General features: G+C 37.6%; 1 protein-coding gene across 1 annotated transcript in view; it reads left to right on the forward strand.

The window, feature by feature from the left end:
- LOC150091697 (uncharacterized) overlaps positions 1 to 20071 on the forward strand; it is a 75650-nt gene extending 55579 nt beyond the window's left edge. The window contains exons 11-17 of the mRNA XM_090369311.1: positions 5768 to 5830; positions 9266 to 9456; positions 13999 to 14079; positions 17581 to 17637; positions 17739 to 17844; positions 18304 to 18440; positions 19805 to 20071. Coding sequence (XP_090225437.1) covers positions 5768 to 5830; positions 9266 to 9456; positions 13999 to 14079; positions 17581 to 17637; positions 17739 to 17844; positions 18304 to 18440; positions 19805 to 20071 — 902 coding nt within the window. The remainder of the gene's footprint in view (positions 1 to 5767; positions 5831 to 9265; positions 9457 to 13998; positions 14080 to 17580; positions 17638 to 17738; positions 17845 to 18303; positions 18441 to 19804) is intronic.
- The last annotated feature ends 1168 nt before the right edge of the window (positions 20072 to 21239 follow it).

Raw genomic sequence — 21239 nt, forward strand, 5'->3', positions numbered from 1 at the left:
CGTACCTCTGCGTGTAGGAGCAGCGTTTTGTGAGAACCAGATAGCTCCTCGCAGAATAATGAGAATAATCTTGAGTTTAGCTCAAGGTTATTCTCATTACTGGATTCGATAAAATTTATGATTTTCACAACGTCATCTAAAACATCTTTTATTTTTTCTGGAATTCGTTTCACAACGAGAGCATTGACGGTGCAGACAGCAATGAGAATGTTGAATATGTGGGGCTACTGTTTTTATACTTGATATGACTCCTTTTTGGCATCCAGTAAAGGTTTTGCCTCCTCAGTACAAATGTGAAAACATAAATCCAAAGATAGTCCATGTCTCTTCCATAGTCCATAAAGCCCAAGATAGTCCATACTTCTTCCATAGTTCAAAAATCCCAAAATGGGCCATTCTTCCAAGATAGTCCAAACATCAAAAATATTTTCACCAGTAGCTCTATTTTTAAGATGCTTGCACAAAAGAATATCATCTTGGACAGTTAAATTAAAAATATAGCGCACCAGACAATTAAAATAGCCAAACCAGCAACGTCTGAAGATTCATCCAATCACAACGTAATTATATGAATCTTCTTAATTTCGTGGGATTTAGACTACTATTGCTTACAACCTTTTCACATTCAACACATATTCCATTCAGCTCGTCTTCATTTCCGGTCCAAGTAAATCAAAAACTTAAGTAGCTTTCATCATATTTTCTTTTTGTAGAACCATCTTCGTGTAATTTCTGTTTTTTAATAGGCGTTTCCGAAACGGCTGTTTCGCATGTCAAGTTTCCAGAAGTAGATGGTGAAACAACTGCAGATGCTTCTGAACAATTTTCATGTTTTTTTTTTTTCTGTTTGTTTAGCTTTTTGTTTAAGTTTTCCGAGGTTTAACTGAATGTCCATAGTGAAGGGCAAATCTAATAAATTAAAATTCTTTAATTAGTTTTTAAAATTCTTTAATTAGTTTTACAACTATCATCGATCACAAAATCTATTCCATTGCATAAATGGATTTAAAATAAAATAAATGAAGACCTTACCTTGTCACAGACCTCTCTCTTTTAAACGAAACAAAGGAATGCAGATTTTGCAATTTCACTGTAATCATAAGAGTAAACTGTCGTGTTGAGCTGACCAGAAACAACTGCTTTAAAAAGGGCAAATATGTAGTGAAATGTGGGAGAGTGAGATTAAATCGACCTTTAAGGTCGATTACGGTCGGGAATATCTACCTGTTTGGAAAAGGGCACGAATTCAAAAATGATATTTTTAAAATTATTTGACGCAACCAAAACGATCAATTTTTATTAGTGAATTCAAACTGTGTTCCGCGGAAACCCTGAATGATTCTCACCAAACCCCGAGGTTTCGTGGAACACAGTTTGAATACCACTGCACTAGGTGATCCATCAGAATGGAGATTCTTGATTTACAACTCAATGGTGAGCTGTAAAGAAGAGGATTTAGTGTCAAAGAACGTTAATTACAAAATCATTTTGTAGTTGATGTTTCTGTAATTAACCAAAAAAAAGTTATTTGGCTATTTCTTGAAAATCAAGAAATGGCCAGCTAACTTGTAAAGTACTAGAGAGATACAGTTCTATGACATGACATGCATTGTTATTTGCATAAATTAAAACTAAAGTTATCCCAAAAAGAAAATGCAAATTTGTAGTTAACGTTGTCTGACACCAAACCGTCGAAAAGAACAGAATTCTTCCACCAAAATAGAACGTCTCCTCCAGAAGGATAACGAATAAGGTCAAATCTTCCCAACATAGCAATCAAACAATAATATTCCGGTAGGTTTAACCACAACATGAGCTGCCGCAAATCAAATCTTAACCATTTCCTTCGTGAAAAGAAACGTGAGAGTGTTTGTTGTATGCTAAGCACCCAAGAAGTAAGGCTATTAGACAGTATAACTAGCCATTAGATACACAAATTTTTGTCAGATCTAACCGAAAATCTGAAGATGATAATGTTACAACTAACTACACCAAATGTCCATAACAGAGAAGCGAATGAGGAGCGATATCCAGGTCATTATGAAGGGGAAAAAGTACAAAGGTACTTTTTCAAAGAACAAAAGTACTTTCACCTGGGATGAAGATCTCGCCTTCCAGGAACACTTCAAGGACACCAAGAAGAATAATACATACCGGTAGTATTTCTGAGCCATTTGCCAAGAACTAACATGTTGCTCGAAGATATGGAGTGATTTACTACCCATACCACTGTATGCCTTTGAGATTTCGTCCTCAACACACATAAGCTACCAGAACAAATAATCCAGTGATCCTAGTACCATAGATTACTGGATCTTACGATGGTCGAACAACAGGGGTAGCCCATTCGGCATTTCCATATCCGTCTTACCGACAAATACGAAGTCCTGTAGGTGTACTATTCTCACCACGATGATGTCCACTCTTGCAAAACTTCTATATGGACGAATAGAATCCCCTTCCCTTCACGCCATTATTTACGGCAGAAAACCAAAACCAAAGAGACCAAGTGGTCCATCAAAATGCCACTTATAAATTTGTCAGATCTGAAGCACATGCTTCCAGAGAGTGCGCAACTGTATTTCAGTAGCCTTGAAAAATATCCTGATAAATTTAATAATGACATTATCTACAGACGACAAATACTAACGATATCTATTATCAAGCAAGTCTGCCTGTAGGATCCCATGGATTTTAACGTCTACTTTGTATCTCCAATAACTCAAAAACAATGGAATGAACATATGCCGTGTAATTCTGAACTGCATAAAAACTGTATACAAACAAAGTAACAACTGTAATGATAGCTCCTGTCACCATGCCTCATTATTATACAGCTCTGCACTCACTTTCCAAAAAATTACACCTCTTGCAGTTGGCGTCAAAAGATAATTAAATGTATATTATGGAGGAAATATGAGTTGTCACATGGTATCATCACAAGTTCCTTAGACTGACTTCACCCTGAAATGTTACATTTTACCCGGATTGCGATGGATTCTTACATGACGACAACACAACTATCCACGGGAAAAAAATGTATCTGATTGGTTCGAGGATAGTTCCCAAGGTTTTCAACGTCAACCCTGCCCACCTAATTCTTCAGATCGAAATCAGTTGAGAATGTCTACAATGTGTTTAAAAGGGCAGTTCAACTTCGAAGCTCTGTACTGACTGTAATACAATAGTTGGGAAATATCCTGATGTAGAAATTATCAAATCTGAGGTTCGGGAAAAAGGTGGTTCTACTACATACTGAATAAAGGTTTCTAATTTTTTGTCTGGTGATTGTATTATGGTTGCACTGTTATTAGATCTGCGTTCACAACACTGTAACCAGTAACCAGTAGAATACTTAGACGGTGATTCAAAATACTTAATAAAACAGATTTAATAACTATAACAATAAATGTATTCTTCGATCGGCTTGCTGGATGAAAACCTTGCCTGAGGCTGACAATTTCGGCTACTTTGTGAAAAACATTTCTGCAGTGGGATAAGACATGGTTTCATTTCTAGATGCGGAAGAGTAGCAATTACATGCACAAAGAAATTCCGTGTATTTCAAACAAATTCTCACCCCCCCTCCCCGACCATCCAAACGATTCGTAACGCGGAAAAGGTAGTACATACGAGTACAGTAACTGTTAACCTCAATTTCCGCCATGCTGACCAGAGGCATTCAATTTAACCTAGTCTTTCTTCAGAAGCCGAAAACAGTAAGACAGAAACAAAAAAAATATTCAGATTGGACTACACAGCTTTCTCCTGCAACACCAAGATTAACGTATCAGATATTACAACGAGGACTCTTTCCTGTAAAACTTTCGTTAAGCCTACTGGTCACCTTTAACCTAATTTTGAGGCGCGTAGACTAGACTTGTTTGACGAGGATGTGGAAGTTAATTATCCAGACAAATATCCGCTTTGGCGATATTTGATCTCAATGTAAAATATTCGTTGATACTACTGATACTTCCTGGTGCTATTAATGCTACCGTTGTGCTTGGAGTTAGTTTAAAATCGGTCGCTACCAATCCATTCTCTCACCTAGAATTCTGGAACCTCATTATTTCTGGCTAATTATCTATATTAGCAACAGAAAGCATACTATGATCTTCCACCGATCCAACTAATTTGAGTTTATTCCTCAGTGTAGCGTTCCCCAAGGCTACTCCATAGAATCTTTACTATTCAGCATTTTAATCAGTGACCTTGGAAGTATCAACATCGATGCTAGAGCGTCGATGTTAATGTTTGCATACAACGTCAAATTCCATTCATCTAATAATATTAAGTCAGACTCAAGGAGAATGTGGAATATCCTGTAATTTAGGTTTTGAACAGCAAAACAGCTAGCCTCGATTTTCGTTTTAGCTATTCACAGCACTAGTGGGTATAAACTCGATTTTCACTGCCAGAATTGGTGTCCATTCAGAACTAATCGACCAGATTGGAAAGGTACAGTGAGGCCTTTGTTAGGGACTCATTATTTACTTCGTCACTACAATGTTTATAATTAAAAACACGCAAGCAATAATTTCAGGACACAAACTGGTAAAGGCAGTTCACTAACTCTACTTGTCTACTGCATTAGAATTTTAAGTAGGAAACGGTTGTTGTAGGATTTAAGGAGCATCTGCGACTTAGGTTGTATTGCTCGTGTATATTGACTGTAAATTGCGTTTGTTTTGAGGTCGATTTTCTATTTTTCTGGACTTACTCCCGAAGTTTCCGGGAGTAAAAATTATGCTACTCTCGCCTGAGACCGACTAACTCAGCCGCGTTGCGAAAAAGGTCCATAAAAGTTCCTCCCATCATCGATGGGACACGAACTCTCGTCTTTTCCACCTTATACTGGGAGGACGGCGATCCTACCAACTGTGCTATTCACGAGAGCTGTTGCACAAGGAGAAACTTTTGTCATGTTCTTATGTCAAGAAAGAGACAGACCGGAGTGCGTTTTAGAAGAACTGAAGTTAACTAGGTTTGGTTTTCTTCGTCCCATTGATGAATTACCTGGAGATCAAGTACGAAATTTCTCAAGCAGGAAGATGAAATGCAATGTGCTGTCATCAGCAAAACTATGAATACGATTTTCAGTTGGTGTAAGAATGTCGTCAATATGGATAAAGAGTCGGAGAAAAAACTAAATCTTCGAGAACCCCGTCATTGTTTGAGAAGCTAGAAGACAAGAGATCAACGCAATAAAATAAAAGGATCGAGGTAATGAGCTTACCAACTTCCAATGAGGAATCGTCACGGAAGACCAAATTAGTCATCAATCTGTTCCTACCTTTGCAGAAAAATTTAAATTGCCTGAAACAGACCGAAGGGCTCTCCGAAGAGTGACACGAAGATCCTGTCACTCTTCGGACAAGATTGTCAAAGAGTATTTTCAGGGAAGCCTCAGTTACTGATATTACCACAAGGACGAGACGTTAGGAATTTATAATTTAGAGTATTAGCTTATGGTGGTTCTTTGAACACGAGAAGAAACACTTGCCAGAGGGCAGTGCACTTTATTTAACAAGACCAAGGAAACTCCTGGTGACTTGCTTCGTAATATGGAATTACGGAATTTTGTATGAAACTGTTGACTTTTAGCTAAATACTCAACTAAGGTGTTGTTGGCTTTTGGTCTAAATTCGTTGGAATTTCTCTCCAGTCTAAAGCTACATATTTCAGTTTTTAGTTTACTATTTGTCAAATGAGTGAATGAATCTTTGATGTGAATTTTTAATAATTATTTTATTCTTACACTTAGGAAATATGGCAACGATATCTTACATATCACTAGGAAGACTGGAATCGATATTTGGCGTTCCTGGTAAGTTAAATTGGAATAAAAATAAAGCATTTAAGTTTACATAATGTATGAAAATAGGAAACGTAACTTTAATTTTCTATTGAACAGAAAAAAAATATATTACAGATTCTTATACAACCCCTATAAATGTCCTTATACTTCCCGAAGTTTCTATATGTTTCCTTATTTCATCTTATTCTATTGTACACCACTATACCAAATTTTGTCTCCCTTCATCGCAGGTTGCAAGAGTTATACTACGTTTTCTATGTGTTCTGTTAATTTGTCGAGCAGTGTATTATCTTTACTTTTAAAAACAAAGAACTGTTGCTCATGGAGAGACCCTTGAATTTATAAATTGACTATTCAATCATTTCGTTTCATGTGAAGACAATTGCCTATTGTCTCGTATAATTCAAGAAAATATAACACAAATTTTATGGATATTTATTCAGTGGAGATTAGGATCTGTAACTCTGCAAATATGATCACAAGATGTCTACGGCATATGATCCCATACAATGACTAAACAGGCCTGACAGCTGTGAACCATGCTTAATATAAGGGTGTCTATATAATTCTGTGGCAACAAATCCCATTTTTCCACCAGGGCAGACCTTACCTCACCAAGTGACAGAGGAGTTGGCTGTCGGCGGGCAATGCGACGCCCAAGAGAATCCCCCGCATGTTCAATTGGATTTAAGTCTGCTAATCGTGCTATCCATGGCAGTCGTTGGATATCTTCAGTTTCAAGATATTCCCCCACAAATTGAACTCTATGTGCAGTGGTCTTGTCGTGCATGAAAAGAAAATCTGGGCCAACCTCACCCATAAAAAGGCGCACATAGGGTTCGAGGATCTGTTCTCCGTACCTCTGCGCAGCTATGGAAACCCCATCAAAAATGAAGATGGGTGCGGTCCTTGATCATCGTTCCGCCGTACACGAGAACACCGCCTCCACCGTAAGTCCTTTTCTCTGATTTTGGGGGCGATTGTACCACGTTCCTCGTTGTCTCCAGAAGAAATAACGTCTAGAATCTGTTTTTAGGCTAAAACGGATTCCTCAGAGAACAGAACTGTACCCTATTTGTGAGGGCTCTAAGTCACATGTTCATCGCACTAGTTTCGACGAGCTCTGCGGTGCCTTTGGGGTTAATGGGTACAAACCACTGGCTTCCTTGCATAGAATCCACTTGAAAGATTTTCACCTTTGGCTCCAACACCTTCAAAAGACGGTTGATGACGGGACATCGTAGGGTTCCATCTTGCTGTTAGAGCCCGATAGCGGTTTCTATTCTGGTTGATGTAGTCCTCGGGCGACCTTAGAAAGCGCTCCTTGTAATGGTTCTTCCTGGAACTGCTTCCATAGTGCCGAAACGACACCGCGTGATACATTAGGCTAACATGCCACCTTCGCCCGCGACTGCCTGGCTTCAAGTCGTCCAACTCGCCATCTCAAAGAATCATCTAAACGACGATGAATTGATATCCTGAGTGCTGTAGATATAGCTATTCCACTGAGCAAGCCAAAAGACAGGAATGAAATGATGTAGTCGCAACCCGTGTTTTTACAGCCATGAATAATTTGCATAATGTGCAGTTCTGTAAGGTGGTAGATCCATTTCTATTGAATACTCGGAATTTGGATGCCAGGATGTCTATTATATGAAATATTCGGCTTTGGCGACACTGTTCGCAATAAAATATTCATGAAAAACTTCTTGTTCTGTTAATTTTGTCAATCAGTGCAGTAAATAGCGTACCATTGGAACACATAGACACAGTCATCGTTCAATTTTCAATTACTCTGAAGCACTAATGTGGAACCACCGAAATTTCTTCAAGCAAGGGGGATGGCAGGAGATCTCTCGCTGCCGATGACTCGCTTCCTGGACAGTCGGAGACTCCCCTCACTATAGATAAAATTGCAGAGGCCCCGGAGATTCCAGATGAAGACAGAAGAACCATATTCCATCAGCAAAGGTACAGAATTTCGATATCACAAGCTAAGCATTAGAATTTCGGCACATTTTAAGGTGCATACCCTAAATTATCCCGAAACTGTGCTCCCTGAAGAATTTTTTAGTCACATAGTAACCGGGAAGAAACATGGAACACATTCTCCTGCCGTCTATCGGCAATTCTCCGAAACCTAAGTAGTTGTATGGTGGTGCTGCCATTCCGCGAATTAAGTAATCAATCTGTGCAAAAATTCTAATTATCTTACGAATCATACTGTATCATTTCCGAACTGTATAATTTGAATCGTTATTTGTCTCCCCTTTCATTCTCCCTCCCTTTTTTCTGAAGTTTCATTTCTAGTATGACAAAAAGGGATGTCTATTATATGGGACGTCAAATATACCATTATTATTGATTCGAATGGAAGTAACATTGTGGACCATGTTTCTTTAATGATGAAGTATAGTTCCACCTGAATAGGGATTCAACTTGAATTTTCGGCAGGATATGGAAAATATTTATATACAATATAAAACAGCAGGATATTCAAAATACTTATATACAGTATAATATATATATATGTATTTTTAGGTTTAGGATCAAAGTTTCTGTAACTATACTCAATAAATTACCTTGCTGTTAACTGACAAACATAACCTGGATACTCTCCTTAACTGGTTTCTGATTTTCTAACACAATCTAGGACTCATTCTGACAGAGGTAGAAGGATTTTAAGAGGATCAGCAACTAAGGCCATATTGCTCCGTGTATATTTATTGTAAATTGAATGCGTTCTGAGGTCGATATTTGTCTGCTGGACGAAAAATCATAGTTTCCGGGAGAAATAATCATCCTATCTTCATGTGAGACCGACTAACTCAACCAGGTTGTGAAAAAGGCCCATAAAAAAATTCCATCCATCATCGACGGGACTTGAATTCAGGTCTTTTTCGCCCAGTGTGAGGAGGACGATGATCCTACCAAGTGTGCTACTCACGAAGTCTCATTTTAACAATTTTTACTTGAGGTTTGAGACCTGAAGTCGTTGAAGAGTATCTACAATGACTTCAGATCTAAATCCGCAATCTAAAACTTGATAAGATAGTGTTAAGAAAGTCAGGAAATCAGTTAAAAGAGAATAAGCTTGGTTATTTTAGTCAATTAAGACCAATAGAAAATTTATTGAATATAATCTCCCATATTCTGGAGTTTAACTCAACATGGACTCAACTGCATATCGTAAAAGAATATTCAAACTTTTACCATTAATAATTTAAAATATATGTCTTTAGACCTCGTTTATGCTGCCTTAAATTTAACCTTTTGATATAAACTTTGGTTTCTTTGAAGACATGTAATTTTCCCAAGCCAAATAATCAAATTCTATGGTTGGGAAAATTACGTCTTCTAAAGAAACCAAGGTTTGTAATTTTTCAAGGGCAAATAGAATATTTACTCAAGCAAATGTCTTAGTTCCATTTTTTTTTCTTATAGATCCCTCTACAGAAAAGCTCCCTCTGGTTGGGAATACAAGGGCTGTATTTCTGATCGGAGTCATCTATTTAATCATCACCAAAGTTGTAGGTCCAAAGCTCATGAAAAACAGGGAACCATTCGATTTGCAATCTATCATCATAACCTACAACACATTGATGGCTGCCCTCAACGTTTTTATGTTTATCGAAGTAAGTGTGTAAGTAAATGTTAATTCTGTGATGTCTTTAGTGAACAAATTGCCATGTCATTGATGAGTATCTGGTGTGTTTCAAGCTTACAACATTACAGAGGTTTGCCGCGATCACTTAAAGCTGCACAACAATTTCACCCGCACTCTCAATTCACACTATTTTTCTGAATATTCAATATTAATTGTAAAGATACGATTTGCTTTGTCTTAAACCTCCAGAGGATCAGCAACTGTCAGGACCATGTCCTGAGCCATGCTTCATACTTCATTGGACCTTTCTGGATAAACGCGTGACCGATATACAAGGAAGGCGTAGCAGCCACATAGATCAAAGATCAAAATGTAATGGCTCTACGAAGACTAACTTGGGTAATGTTAATAGCATATCCATAAACTGCAGTAGGTAGATTGCTATATTTACTGGCCAAAAAAAAATTATAAATCTTTATTGGATATCTAGAAGACTCACCGTTGTTTGAGTAGATATCTGGGTAATAGTAACCAAACATTCACTGATTGTCTTTCCAGTAAATACTAAGTTAATTCTGGAAGTTATTTTCCTGTAATCTGATCCACTTTTCATCCTTAATGATCAACAAACACTGAAGTATCGGATTCCATTTGAAAGCGGTGTTGAAATTTCGCAAGAGTAGAATAATGAGTCTGATAGGATGTCTGAAGCTCAGAAATAATAGCACGGACTGCTTGGAAAATGATATTGAATTGTGGCTGCTTGCATTTGATCCATTATAGACAATTCCAGTAAACAAAATATATTCTTTGCGGAGTCTAGAATTTCGATGAAATTATCCAAAAACCAAAAATTTTGTTACCAAAGTTTCACTTCCAAGAAGGCTGATGCGAAGATTCAAGCATTTATCGCCTCCTTCCAGAACCAGAGACTAAACTGTAAGTCTTGAAGAACAAAACTACAGCCTAGTCCATCGTGTTCATAATAACGCAACGGCGGTAGTGATAATTGAATACTTTGCGATATCCCAGTTCTTTAAGATTTACCCAAGTTGTTTCAACAGAGCAGATAGAAATAGACATTTGTATCTGCAATGCAAATGAATACCGTCTTCAGATAAAGCGTTCTGAGCTCTCATTCCGAATAACATATTTTGCTCTTTAGTAGGAGCTTGAAATACCGCATGGAACAGTTTTGGTCGTTCCTCCACAGAACCAATGGAAGCTTCCTTAACCAGCAGTTTAAAATCAATGTCGTACACTTGTTGAATGCCAACAACTACTACTGCTTTTGATAGTATGAAAAACTTAGAGAAGTACACGAAAGATTTAACATTCAATTTCTGTAACTATGGACGGGTCTTTTTATCCATAAAGTGCTTCTTTTCTTCAACCCAGTTATAGAGTGTATCGTATTATTTCATTAGTCAAAGGTCAGGTCCTTCAATGGAGCGATGCATCGATGCAGGGTTCGGTGTTGGGTCCATTGTTTTCTGTGTTTATTAATTATATTGACGAAGGTATATCTGGGCAAATGACCAAACCAAGTTTGCAGACGATACGAAGGTTGGCAGGATTGTTAATGATGCTACTGCAACAGGATCTAGAAAAGTTGAGCAGATTGGCTGAGAGGTGGCAAGTGAAGTTTAACATTAACAAATGTAAAGTACTGCATATGAATAGCAGTAACCCAAGAGAAACTTATCAACTATGAGATACTACACTGAGAGTGGTAGAGAATGAAAAGGACATGGGGGTAATTGTGCAGGCAGATATGAAGCTTTCTGATTAGTGTAGACGGTCTGCAAGAGTAGCTCATGGTGTCTTTTCAATGATATACAGGAATTTTCCTAGCAGAGATAATGAGGTGGTCATCTCTTTGTATAAGGAAATGGTCAAGCCAGCGAGATCTAATTGACTGTATAAAGCTTTAAAATGGTTAAAGTAAATTAAATCCCGCACACCTTGAATACTGTATGTACAGTGGCGGACAAAAAAACTGCATCACTTGTGAATTTTGTAAATAATGTTTTGCGCTGCATTGTGGGTTACAGGAATGTTTGAAATGAATTTGTTAGATGGGATTTGTATCTCTGTGAAAGAAATCCAATAAAAAGACTCCACCTGATATACCTAATTGCCATAAATATCTTCCCAAAGGTTAAAATGCGTAATTAATGGAAATATGAGAAATCATGCAAATGGCAATCATGACAACCAAACATACATTTTATTGCATTTACGTGTACAAACTGAAATGACAAATTAACGCAATAGTATTATGTACTGTAAATCAGCAAAATAAGTCCTCAATATTTTGTTCCTCCTCGAGCTGCAATTACAGCCTTGCAACGAACTGGCATATAGTAAATCATCTTCTGGATATACGGTTGCCCAATTTCGTGGTACCACACCCTTACAGTGCTCTCCTGCAGCTCAATTCTTACTTGTTGGCTTCTTCTGATTGATTGTAGACTACATTATGTACCAGCGATCTTCAATAGGGTTAAAATTTGGACTGTATAATAGTGTCAGCCGAACACTGTAATGAACATTTCTGAGGTATGACTGCACCTTAAGGGAGAAAAACGAGGGAAAACATTGGTGTATGTTTTAAGCCTTGTGAGACAAGAAGAAAAACTCATCATTAAATCTAAATAGCATAAAACTTACCAATTTTTTTTGTGTGGGAAGGTGCTGAGTCCTGTTGAAAAATGCAGTTTTGGAAGTCTGTGCGGTGATCCCTAATAACGGGTCTCAGGCACTCCTCCTCCTCCAAAATAGCGGTGTAGGTTTCTGCATTCACCGTTCCGTTGATAAACTTAATTCGCCCCACCCCTTTGCTTGTTCCGCATCCCCACACCATCTGATCGGTGGGGAACTTTACAGGCGGTGTTATGCAGTCAAGATGGTATGCCTCCGATTTTCGTCTTCTGATATATCGCTACCCTGCTAATCATGCACCTTAAATTTTGATTCGTCAGAAAAGACGACGGTGTCCCATTGCTCTTTAGTCCGTGGAACATGCATTTTAGCCCAATTCTTCCTCATTTGTTAGGTCAACAAAGGCTTCTTCTTGGACCGATAGGCATGCAGACCACCTTTCGTCTTTGGATAGCTCGTGCACTTATTTCAACACCAGAGGCCATCTCAAAGTTCAGTTTTAAATCAGGAGCACTAGAACGGAGATTACGAAGGCATAGCCGTTTCAAATATCGATCTGGGGAAGGCGTAGTTACTCTCTTACGGCGTCATCCAGGTCTTCTCTTAACATCACGCTTTAATTTCAGCATCCAGCATACTGTTGACTGGTGGCAGCCTATTTTATCAGCGATAGCACGCGTAGAAAGCCCTTCCTGGAACAAAGCAGCAGCTACACTTTCTTTTCTTGGTGGCAACTGAGCATATGGAGCCATGCTTGTACCTCCGCAAAACAGGATACTACTGAGTGTGCATACCCTTCCAACGCCGTATTTATAGAAACGGCTGATGCAATACCTTGCAATTACTGTCTGATGCAATAGAAACGTTATCTGACGCAATACCTTTGCTTTGCGACAAACAAAATGACTGTAATCAAACAATATCTTATGCGTTTCACTACAAATGTTACTTTTTTTTAAGGTGGTGCAGTTTTTTTGTCCACCAGTGTAGGTCTGAAGTACTCATTTTAGAGAGGATGTAGAGCTGCTGGAACCAGAACAGAGAAGGGCAACGACATTGGTGAATGTAATGTAAGGAATATGTGTTTCCTTCTGTGTTTCTGCACAATGTTGCGCCCAGTGAGTGTTATGTTCACTTGCTGAGGTGGCCAAGATTAGTTGAGAAAAAGTAATAGAGAAAGAGAAAGACCGTACTCACTTGTATGATTCCATCCGCACGTGCATATTCACATCACAATACGTACTAACACGAGTAAAGCAGATTGAACTAGCACACAGCAGATATGACAGTGGCGAAACCTAACAAAAATTTTAAAAATTGCTATTTCGTTCCTACGAAAAGCACAAACGGGTAATATTATGTGCTGTACACTGCTACCAACCAACCACCTTCTTTTTACCTACCAACCTATCACGGCGCGTTAGCATATGTACGTAATGTGCCTATGATCTTCTCTTTGTCTGTCCGTCCGCATGTAACAACTCGACTCCCAGTGGACAGATTTTCATGAAATTTTACATTTAGGCTTTTGAGAAATGTTCCTTAAGACTTTCCAAATTTCATTAAAACCGAATGATTAAAATTTCTTTATCTGTCCGGCTGCATGTAATAACACAATTCTCATCAGCTGGATTTTGAAACTATTTAAAAATTGGCTCATATGGAATGATTATTGAACCTTCCTAAATTTCACTGAAATCATCCAATAGAATTTGGGTAATTATTATTTATTCTTTGGGCAAATGTGGCAGATTGGAAGAAACTAAATTCTGTGTTCGTGCATAAAGATCATTATTCATAAACCATAAATTATTATTATTTGCTAACTCATCCGAAATGATTTTTCTTCATTATTTTACTGCTTTCTTTATACCATAATCATGCACATAATCCTGTTTTATTTTAGTGTGTGCAGGTGCTGTTGAAGGTATATAAAGAGATTATATGTGCGCCAACGGACATCAGACATCCCCTAGGAGAAAAAAGGGTAAGCGAATGGGGAAATTTGAAAAAAAAAAGGCATTTTTCAAACAAAGTAAATTTTCAATTTCTTCCTAATTTACAGATAATCACCCTCATAGATATAATGTTAGCGTTCTGAAAAATCTCGTATCTTTTATTTACGATTAGAAATTGGTGTTCACTAATAGTATTACTATTAGAAACGGCCGCATGTTGCAAGAAAGCCTATGGCTTATGCTGCACCAGCCAAAAAAAAAAAAAAAAAAAAAAATCCGAACAAAACAATGATAAAAACAAAAAAAAAAAAAATAAATAAAATAAATAACTAAATAATAATGATTAATAAATAAAAAGGAAATTAATCCTATCATCCTATACGCTTCCCTTACCCGAAAGTATTATCCAGATGACCTTTGAATTTCCCCAAACTGTCGGCCTCTACCACCCATGAAGGCAACTTATTCCAGTAATTTATAACTCGCTGGCTAAATTAAAACTTCCTGCAGTCCAATCTAAACATTTCCCCCCGTAACTTGAATTTATGTCCCCTAGTTCTAGCATCATTTATAATCTTGAAAATTTCGTCCTCATTCATTTTACTGATGCCTCTCAGAGCCTTAAACACCTCAATCAAATCTCCTCTAAGGTGTCTAGTTTCCAAACTCTGCAACCCACATATTCGAAGTCTTTCTTCATAAGGACGCCCTTTTGCCGATCTCACCAGGCGAGTTACCCTTCTTTGCACCCTTTCAAGAAGCTCGATGTCTTTCTTTAGATACGGTCTCCATACTTGAACACAGTATTCCAAGTGTGGTCTAACAAAAGCCTTATATAATGGGATTATCACATCCTTATCTCTACTTGCAAAAGTTCGATAGATGATCGATAGGACACCATGGGCCTTCCTTGCAACCTGTTTACAATGCTCAGAGAATTTCATGTCTGACCGTATCATAACACCCTAGTCCCTTTCCTCCAGTACTGGGTTTAGTTGAACTCCACCAAGTGAATAAGTTATTTTGGGATTACTGTTTCCCACGTGTAATACCTTACACTTTGATGGATTAAAGCATAGCTGCCATTTTTCTGACCATTCCTGAAGTCTATCTAGGTCTCTCTGAAGAAGCTCAGCTTGACAGTTATCATTAACTACTCTACCAATTTTAACATCATCTGCAAATTTAGACATCACGCCCTCTATCCCTTCATCGATGTCGTTTATGAAAATTAAAAACAACAGTGGTCCTAATACTGATCCTTGGGGAACCCCACTTCTTACATCAACCCAATCTGAGGAATAGCCATTTATCACAACCCTCTGCCTCCTACCCTGAATCCATCCTGCTATCCATCTAAGGATTTTCCCAGTGATTCCAACCCGTTCCAGCTTATAAAGCAACCGCTCACGTGGGACTGAGTCAAAAGCTTTGCTGAAATCTAAATAAACAATGTCGAAATTATTCCCTAAATCCAGCTCGTGAGTGACCCTTTCGAAATAGCGAACCAGATTTGTTAAACATGATTTTCCCTTTACAAAACCATGCTGAGTATCCTTGAGAATTTCAATTCGATCCAAATGATCCTGAATTCCACCCTTGATCATTGCCTCCATGATTTTCCCTACTACTGAAGTCAGACTGACAGGTCGATAATTTCCAACTTCACTTTTAGAGCCACCCTTATGTATGGGAGATACATTTGCACTTTTCCAATCCAAGGGAATCTCCCCAGAGTCTAGTGATGCTCGCATAATTAGCCTCAATGGTTCAATGCACTCGCTTGCCGCCTCTCTTAAGATTATAGGGTATATTCCATCAACTCCAGGAGCCTTACTGGTCTGTAGGCTCGAAAGTTTTTTCATTAAATAATCTTGCGAAATTTCAATATCGTTAATTACATATTTTTCAACTTCGCTCCCACAATTTCCCATTGCCACAGAAGGCTTTTCATTTGTAAATATCGATGCAAAATAACTGTTGAGTTCATCTGCAACGGCAGCTGGTGTATTTATTACTATCCCCTTTCCCTTACGTAAAAGTCCGATCTAGTTTGTCCTGCTCTTCTTGGCATTTATATATGTGAGGAATTCTCTATCCCCCCCTCTTTGCTCTGTTTGCTAGTGATTTCTCATGAACTGCCTTTGCCTGTCGAACCTTTTCTGTGGCTCTATTACAGATCACCTTGTAGCTGTTATAGGTTTCAGTACTTTTTATTGCTCTGTAGCCTTTCCATGCCACCTTTTTCTGCTCAAGTAATGTGGCAACTTCACTCTTCATTTAACTTGGAACCCTCCTCATGGAGTATTTTTTTAATGGTATATATGCATTCAAGGCATCTGTGATTAATGTTTTAAACGCGTACCACAGTTCAATTGTATTCGTTCTCAGCGCGATATCTACCCAGTTAATAGAGGCCATGTAGTACCTTAAGGCATCGTAATTTCCTTTTCTGAAATTAAAACCCATTCCTTTGCCTTTTACTTCTGCTACCTCTCTCGTCATCATCCACCGTAGAACTCCGTGATCACTTCCTGCTACTGGTTCCTCTACTGTCAGCCCTGTTATGTCATCTGATTCATGTGTGATGATGAGGTCTAGGATATTCTTTTCTCTAGTATTTTCCCTGACATGTTGATACAAATAACAGTCATCTAGTTGATTTAAACATTTTGTTCCCCATGTCGAGTTTCCTTCCCATTTACTCCAATCAATTAGAGGCAAATTGAAATCATCCATAATAAGGCATTGACGCTTACTTGCCCATTCCATTTGCATGTAGAGGCTTTTGTCATAATCTTCACAATCACCTGGTCTGTAGATAACTCCTACTCGCATTATACCTTTGTTTCCAAGTATTTCATCTCTTAAGTCTGAAACTATTATGCAGTTGCCATGTACTTTCAGTATAACATACATCAGTAGAATAAATTCTTAGATTATAATATTTTTTGACCCCAGTGTAAGATTGTGCCTTCGAGGCCAGCGCTTTAGCTCCGCTATCCCATTCACAAATAATTTTAGAGTACCCGCCCTGTTGCCCCAACAACATTAATAACACTTTTAAGTCCCCACATAGTTGCCATTCGTGATCTTGATATTTAATTTTCTCCAGAAGCAGCTTTAGATTGTCATAAGTTTTGTTTTAAGTAGACTGAATGAGCAACTGGCCCAGATGTGTACTTATCTCCATTATACAAGAGAACACCTTTTTAACTAGTCTTAGAAGAGTCTATAAATAGTCTCCATTCACCAGGAAGATATGATGGAGCTCCTAAGGGGCTTATTAAACCAGCGATATCACTGCAATCTAGGTAATATTTTGTTAATGAATTGTGCAAAATCTTTAAGTGATAGAAACAAACGGACTTGGGTTTAGTAATCAGTAAACATGCATAAATAACTGCCACGTACTTTTACTCAAACCCCAGATACACTGTAAACCCAGCGTTATTTAATACTTTATAAATTAAGACAAAAATTTGAAACCAGCAGAATTCTTTTTTAAAGAATATATTCTTCCTTTTCAGGGAAACTTCTATGCCTGGCTATATTTGGTATCGAAGGTGATCGAACTTGTAGACACGGTAGGTATTTTTCACTCAATGTTTGGAAATCAGATTTGCAGAAATTTTGTCTATTGGCCATTTCCATTCGTACTTCTATTTTTCCAATATTAAATTTCCAGATTTTCTTCATTCTAAAGAAGAAATTCACCCATGTCACTAACTTACACGTCATTCACCACTTGGGTACCTTTGTTACAACGTGGATCATTGTCCGATTTGCACCAGGTAATGTTAAGATTCTAAATAATAAAACTTTTTTCATAAGTTGCTTGTATACAGCACTGTGTATGTATGACATTTAAATATTTTTGTTCTTTATTTTAAGGGTTTGTATAAAAAACAAAATACACTACATTCTGTAAACGTTGGCTCGATCGCATTTGTCTACAAGGATCCATGCAAAAAAGTGACGAGTCGCCTTGGTCTTGAAGAAGACCAAAGTCTACTTCAAAACCAAGTGGTCTCGTCAAGACCAAGGTCTTGACGAGATCTCTTGGTCTTGAAGTAGGCCATTTATAACGGCCTACTCAATGAAGGCCGTCATAAATGGCCTACTATTTGTAATTATTAGAATTACAAATAGTTGCGATAAACTCTTTATGACGAGAAAAAAATGCAATTTTTTATTTGTAGTTAAAACTGAAAATATCTGAGAATACTTTATTCTTACATAATTTCTCACAGGTGGCAGCAGCGGTTTTGCTCCTTTGCTGAACACTTTTGTGCACTGTTTCATGTATACCTACTATGCGTTGACGGCAGCAGGACCAAGCATGAAGAAATACCTGTGGTGGAAGAGACACCTAACCCAACTTCAAGTGGTAAGATTTCGAAAAATTTTCATCCTTCCAGTACTTTTCTCAAGCATTCTTCCTTGCATTACATTGAGTAATCACTTTAGCAGCACCCTTTCCATGAAATGAATTCTACCTTCAGTAACGCATCATATGCGTACCCTTCCATATAAAGAAGATTTTATGAGCATATACGTAGGAACGCTCTTATGCGCGAGAGGTGGCAAGAAGAAAGACTTCGAAAGATCTGTTGGAGCGAGTGCAGAGAGGGATGAGTGACATTGGTGGAGAACTAGGGGAGTGTTCTTGGTGGGGGGTCTTCAGTTCGAGAGTCTTCAGCGTCAATGATGCTTGATGGAGTATTTAGGGCCTTAAACACCATTTAGGCTAATTTGAGTTTGGACGTTGCTGTGGGATGGATGTGTGAAAGTTTGCTTTCAGTCGTGGAGTGATTGAGCGTTGGAGCAGCTTCCATTTGGTGTGTAGTGGAGGTGGATAATTAAAGTTCGTTTTAATATTTTCATTTATTTTCCCTTATTTTATTTACTCTTCTGTTGATTCAACAGTAAACTGCATATCTGTTTTTAATGTTTTTCGCTTTCACCTTCCTTATTTGTTAAATTCGAAATCTTGCATAACGTTTAGATCAGAAACAAAGGCCAAAATATTGCTATATTTTCTCTCAATTTGGATGGTTGCCTCTTGATAACAACACTGGTGTATTTATTTTTAATTATTATTTTTCTTGTATGTATAGCGTAGATTGACTTTTTCCTTATCGCTTTATATAGTCTTCTTTTATAGCTTTTCGATTTATTTTCGATTCATTATCCTTTGCATTGTCCTTAATCGATAAAATATCCCCTCTCCTTCTTTCTTACTTTCTTTCTCTTCGTTCTTCACAGTACATAGCTTATTCTGCTATTATTTATTAAAATTATAATAAGTAATATATTTCTTCTTTCATTTTTCTCTTCTCCATTTTCACTCACAGTTATAACGCTTCTATTCCGAATTATATTCTTGCTTATAAAAAACAGATTAAATATTAATCTTACATAATCTTCTCTTTCGTGATTATATTACAGTTCTTACAAAACTATTATTCTGTTCAATGTCAATTATGTTGGATTTACATTTCTCCACGGCGTACTCTCTTTGCAGAGTCTAGCCCATCCTCCTGCCACATGAATACTTCGTTCTGTCCATATATTACTATTATATTTTCAATTCTCCAGCTCCGAATTCTACTGACAGTTGGGCCAGCCATCATAAACTACTCCCTTTTCTTTAAAAGCACTTAAAAAGAAAATTATTTGTACTTTATATCATTTTACATCATTTATAAAGATGAAACTGGTTTGCATTGAGTTTTATTTTTCTCTTTTCAGGTCCAGCTTTTCCTTCTCTGTGCCTATTATCTCCAGATTCTTTTATTTCAAAATTGTGGCTATCCTGCCGTAATTTGCATACTAATGGTGACTACAAACGGGATTTTTCTTGGACTATTTATCAACTTCTACATTCAGGCCTACATCAAAGGAATGAAAGCTGCTCTTCTAACGAATTCAGTGGTGAAATCGTGTCATCCAGATTTCATTCAGCAGAACGAAACTGAAGACAACCCTGACAGCATTCATAAACATAAACATTTGTAAATAGTGAAGTACAAAGAAAAGGATTTCGCCTTACGCGATTTACATGTTACAAAACCGCTTGTTTCAGCTGTTTCAAGCATCTGAAGTTAAAGAAAAGCGTAACGATGTTATATGTCACCGTCTAAACATCTAATGTTGTTCAATTTAACAAAAAAATATTTGTAAAATATGTGCAGGTTTAAATAAAGGAATTACAATATATTGGTGAACAAAAGTTAAAGAACTGACAGAATAGAGCGAATATATTTTTAAATGCATACACAAACACAACGAAAAGCAAATTGAACCATCAAAATCGCCATTTTTTAACAAAACAATCTCTGTTTCACCCAGTATTTCGCATTTATCAATTGCATTATCGATTCCAAGAGACCATCGCTGTGAAAATATCACAAGGACAACGTTTGGATTATTCTTTTGGATGCAGCTCAAAAGGAAGATTGGCTCTTCCACTGGTGGCGTCTTTCTCCCGATTTGTGAACTTTGGATCCGGTTCCGAAATTGCCGAGCTTGCTGATCTATTCTTAAACAGCATTTCGACTGGGCCCTGAAGAAATGGGTCATGGTGCGCTTCTCTGAGGTTTTTGTTGCGGTTGTTGGATTAGAGCTAATTTAACCGAATCATAATCTTCGTAATTAATAAAATTCTTTAATTATGGGAGAAGAGATTTGGAATAATATTGAAAGAATAAACTCGGTGATACTTAGATACAAAATGCTGTATCTAATTCGAAAAATTAGTTATAATTTAATTATTAAAAACTTAAGAAAAGTTTTTGAAAAAATAGGTATCATAGCAGACCCAACAGACAATTAAAGAATCAAAGATTACCTTTGATTCTTTTTTGGACAGCGAGGTGATTATCCCGTTGTACAAGGCAATGGTCAGGTCACACCTGGAGTACGGTGTACAGGTCTGAAGGGCTCATTTTAGGAAGGATGTAGAGTTTCTAGAACGAGTACAGAGAAGGGCAACAAGACTGGTGAGAACAAAGGGGGTGCTCTTACCAAGAAAGGTTTAAGTTCTGCAAATTGCAGTGCCTGGAGAATAGGCACATGCAAAGTGATCTGATTGAGGTGTATAGGGCCTTGAATGGGTTGAGCAAGCTGAATGCTGATGGGAATTCTTCCTCTTGCTCAGATTAAGAACCTGAGGGCGCACAGTTTC

Source organism: Mastigoproctus giganteus, chromosome 1 (genome assembly GCF_048544385.1).
Source record: "Mastigoproctus giganteus isolate SK-2022 chromosome 1, ASM4854438v1, whole genome shotgun sequence".
NCBI lineage: Eukaryota > Metazoa > Arthropoda > Arachnida > Uropygi > Thelyphonidae > Mastigoproctus > Mastigoproctus giganteus.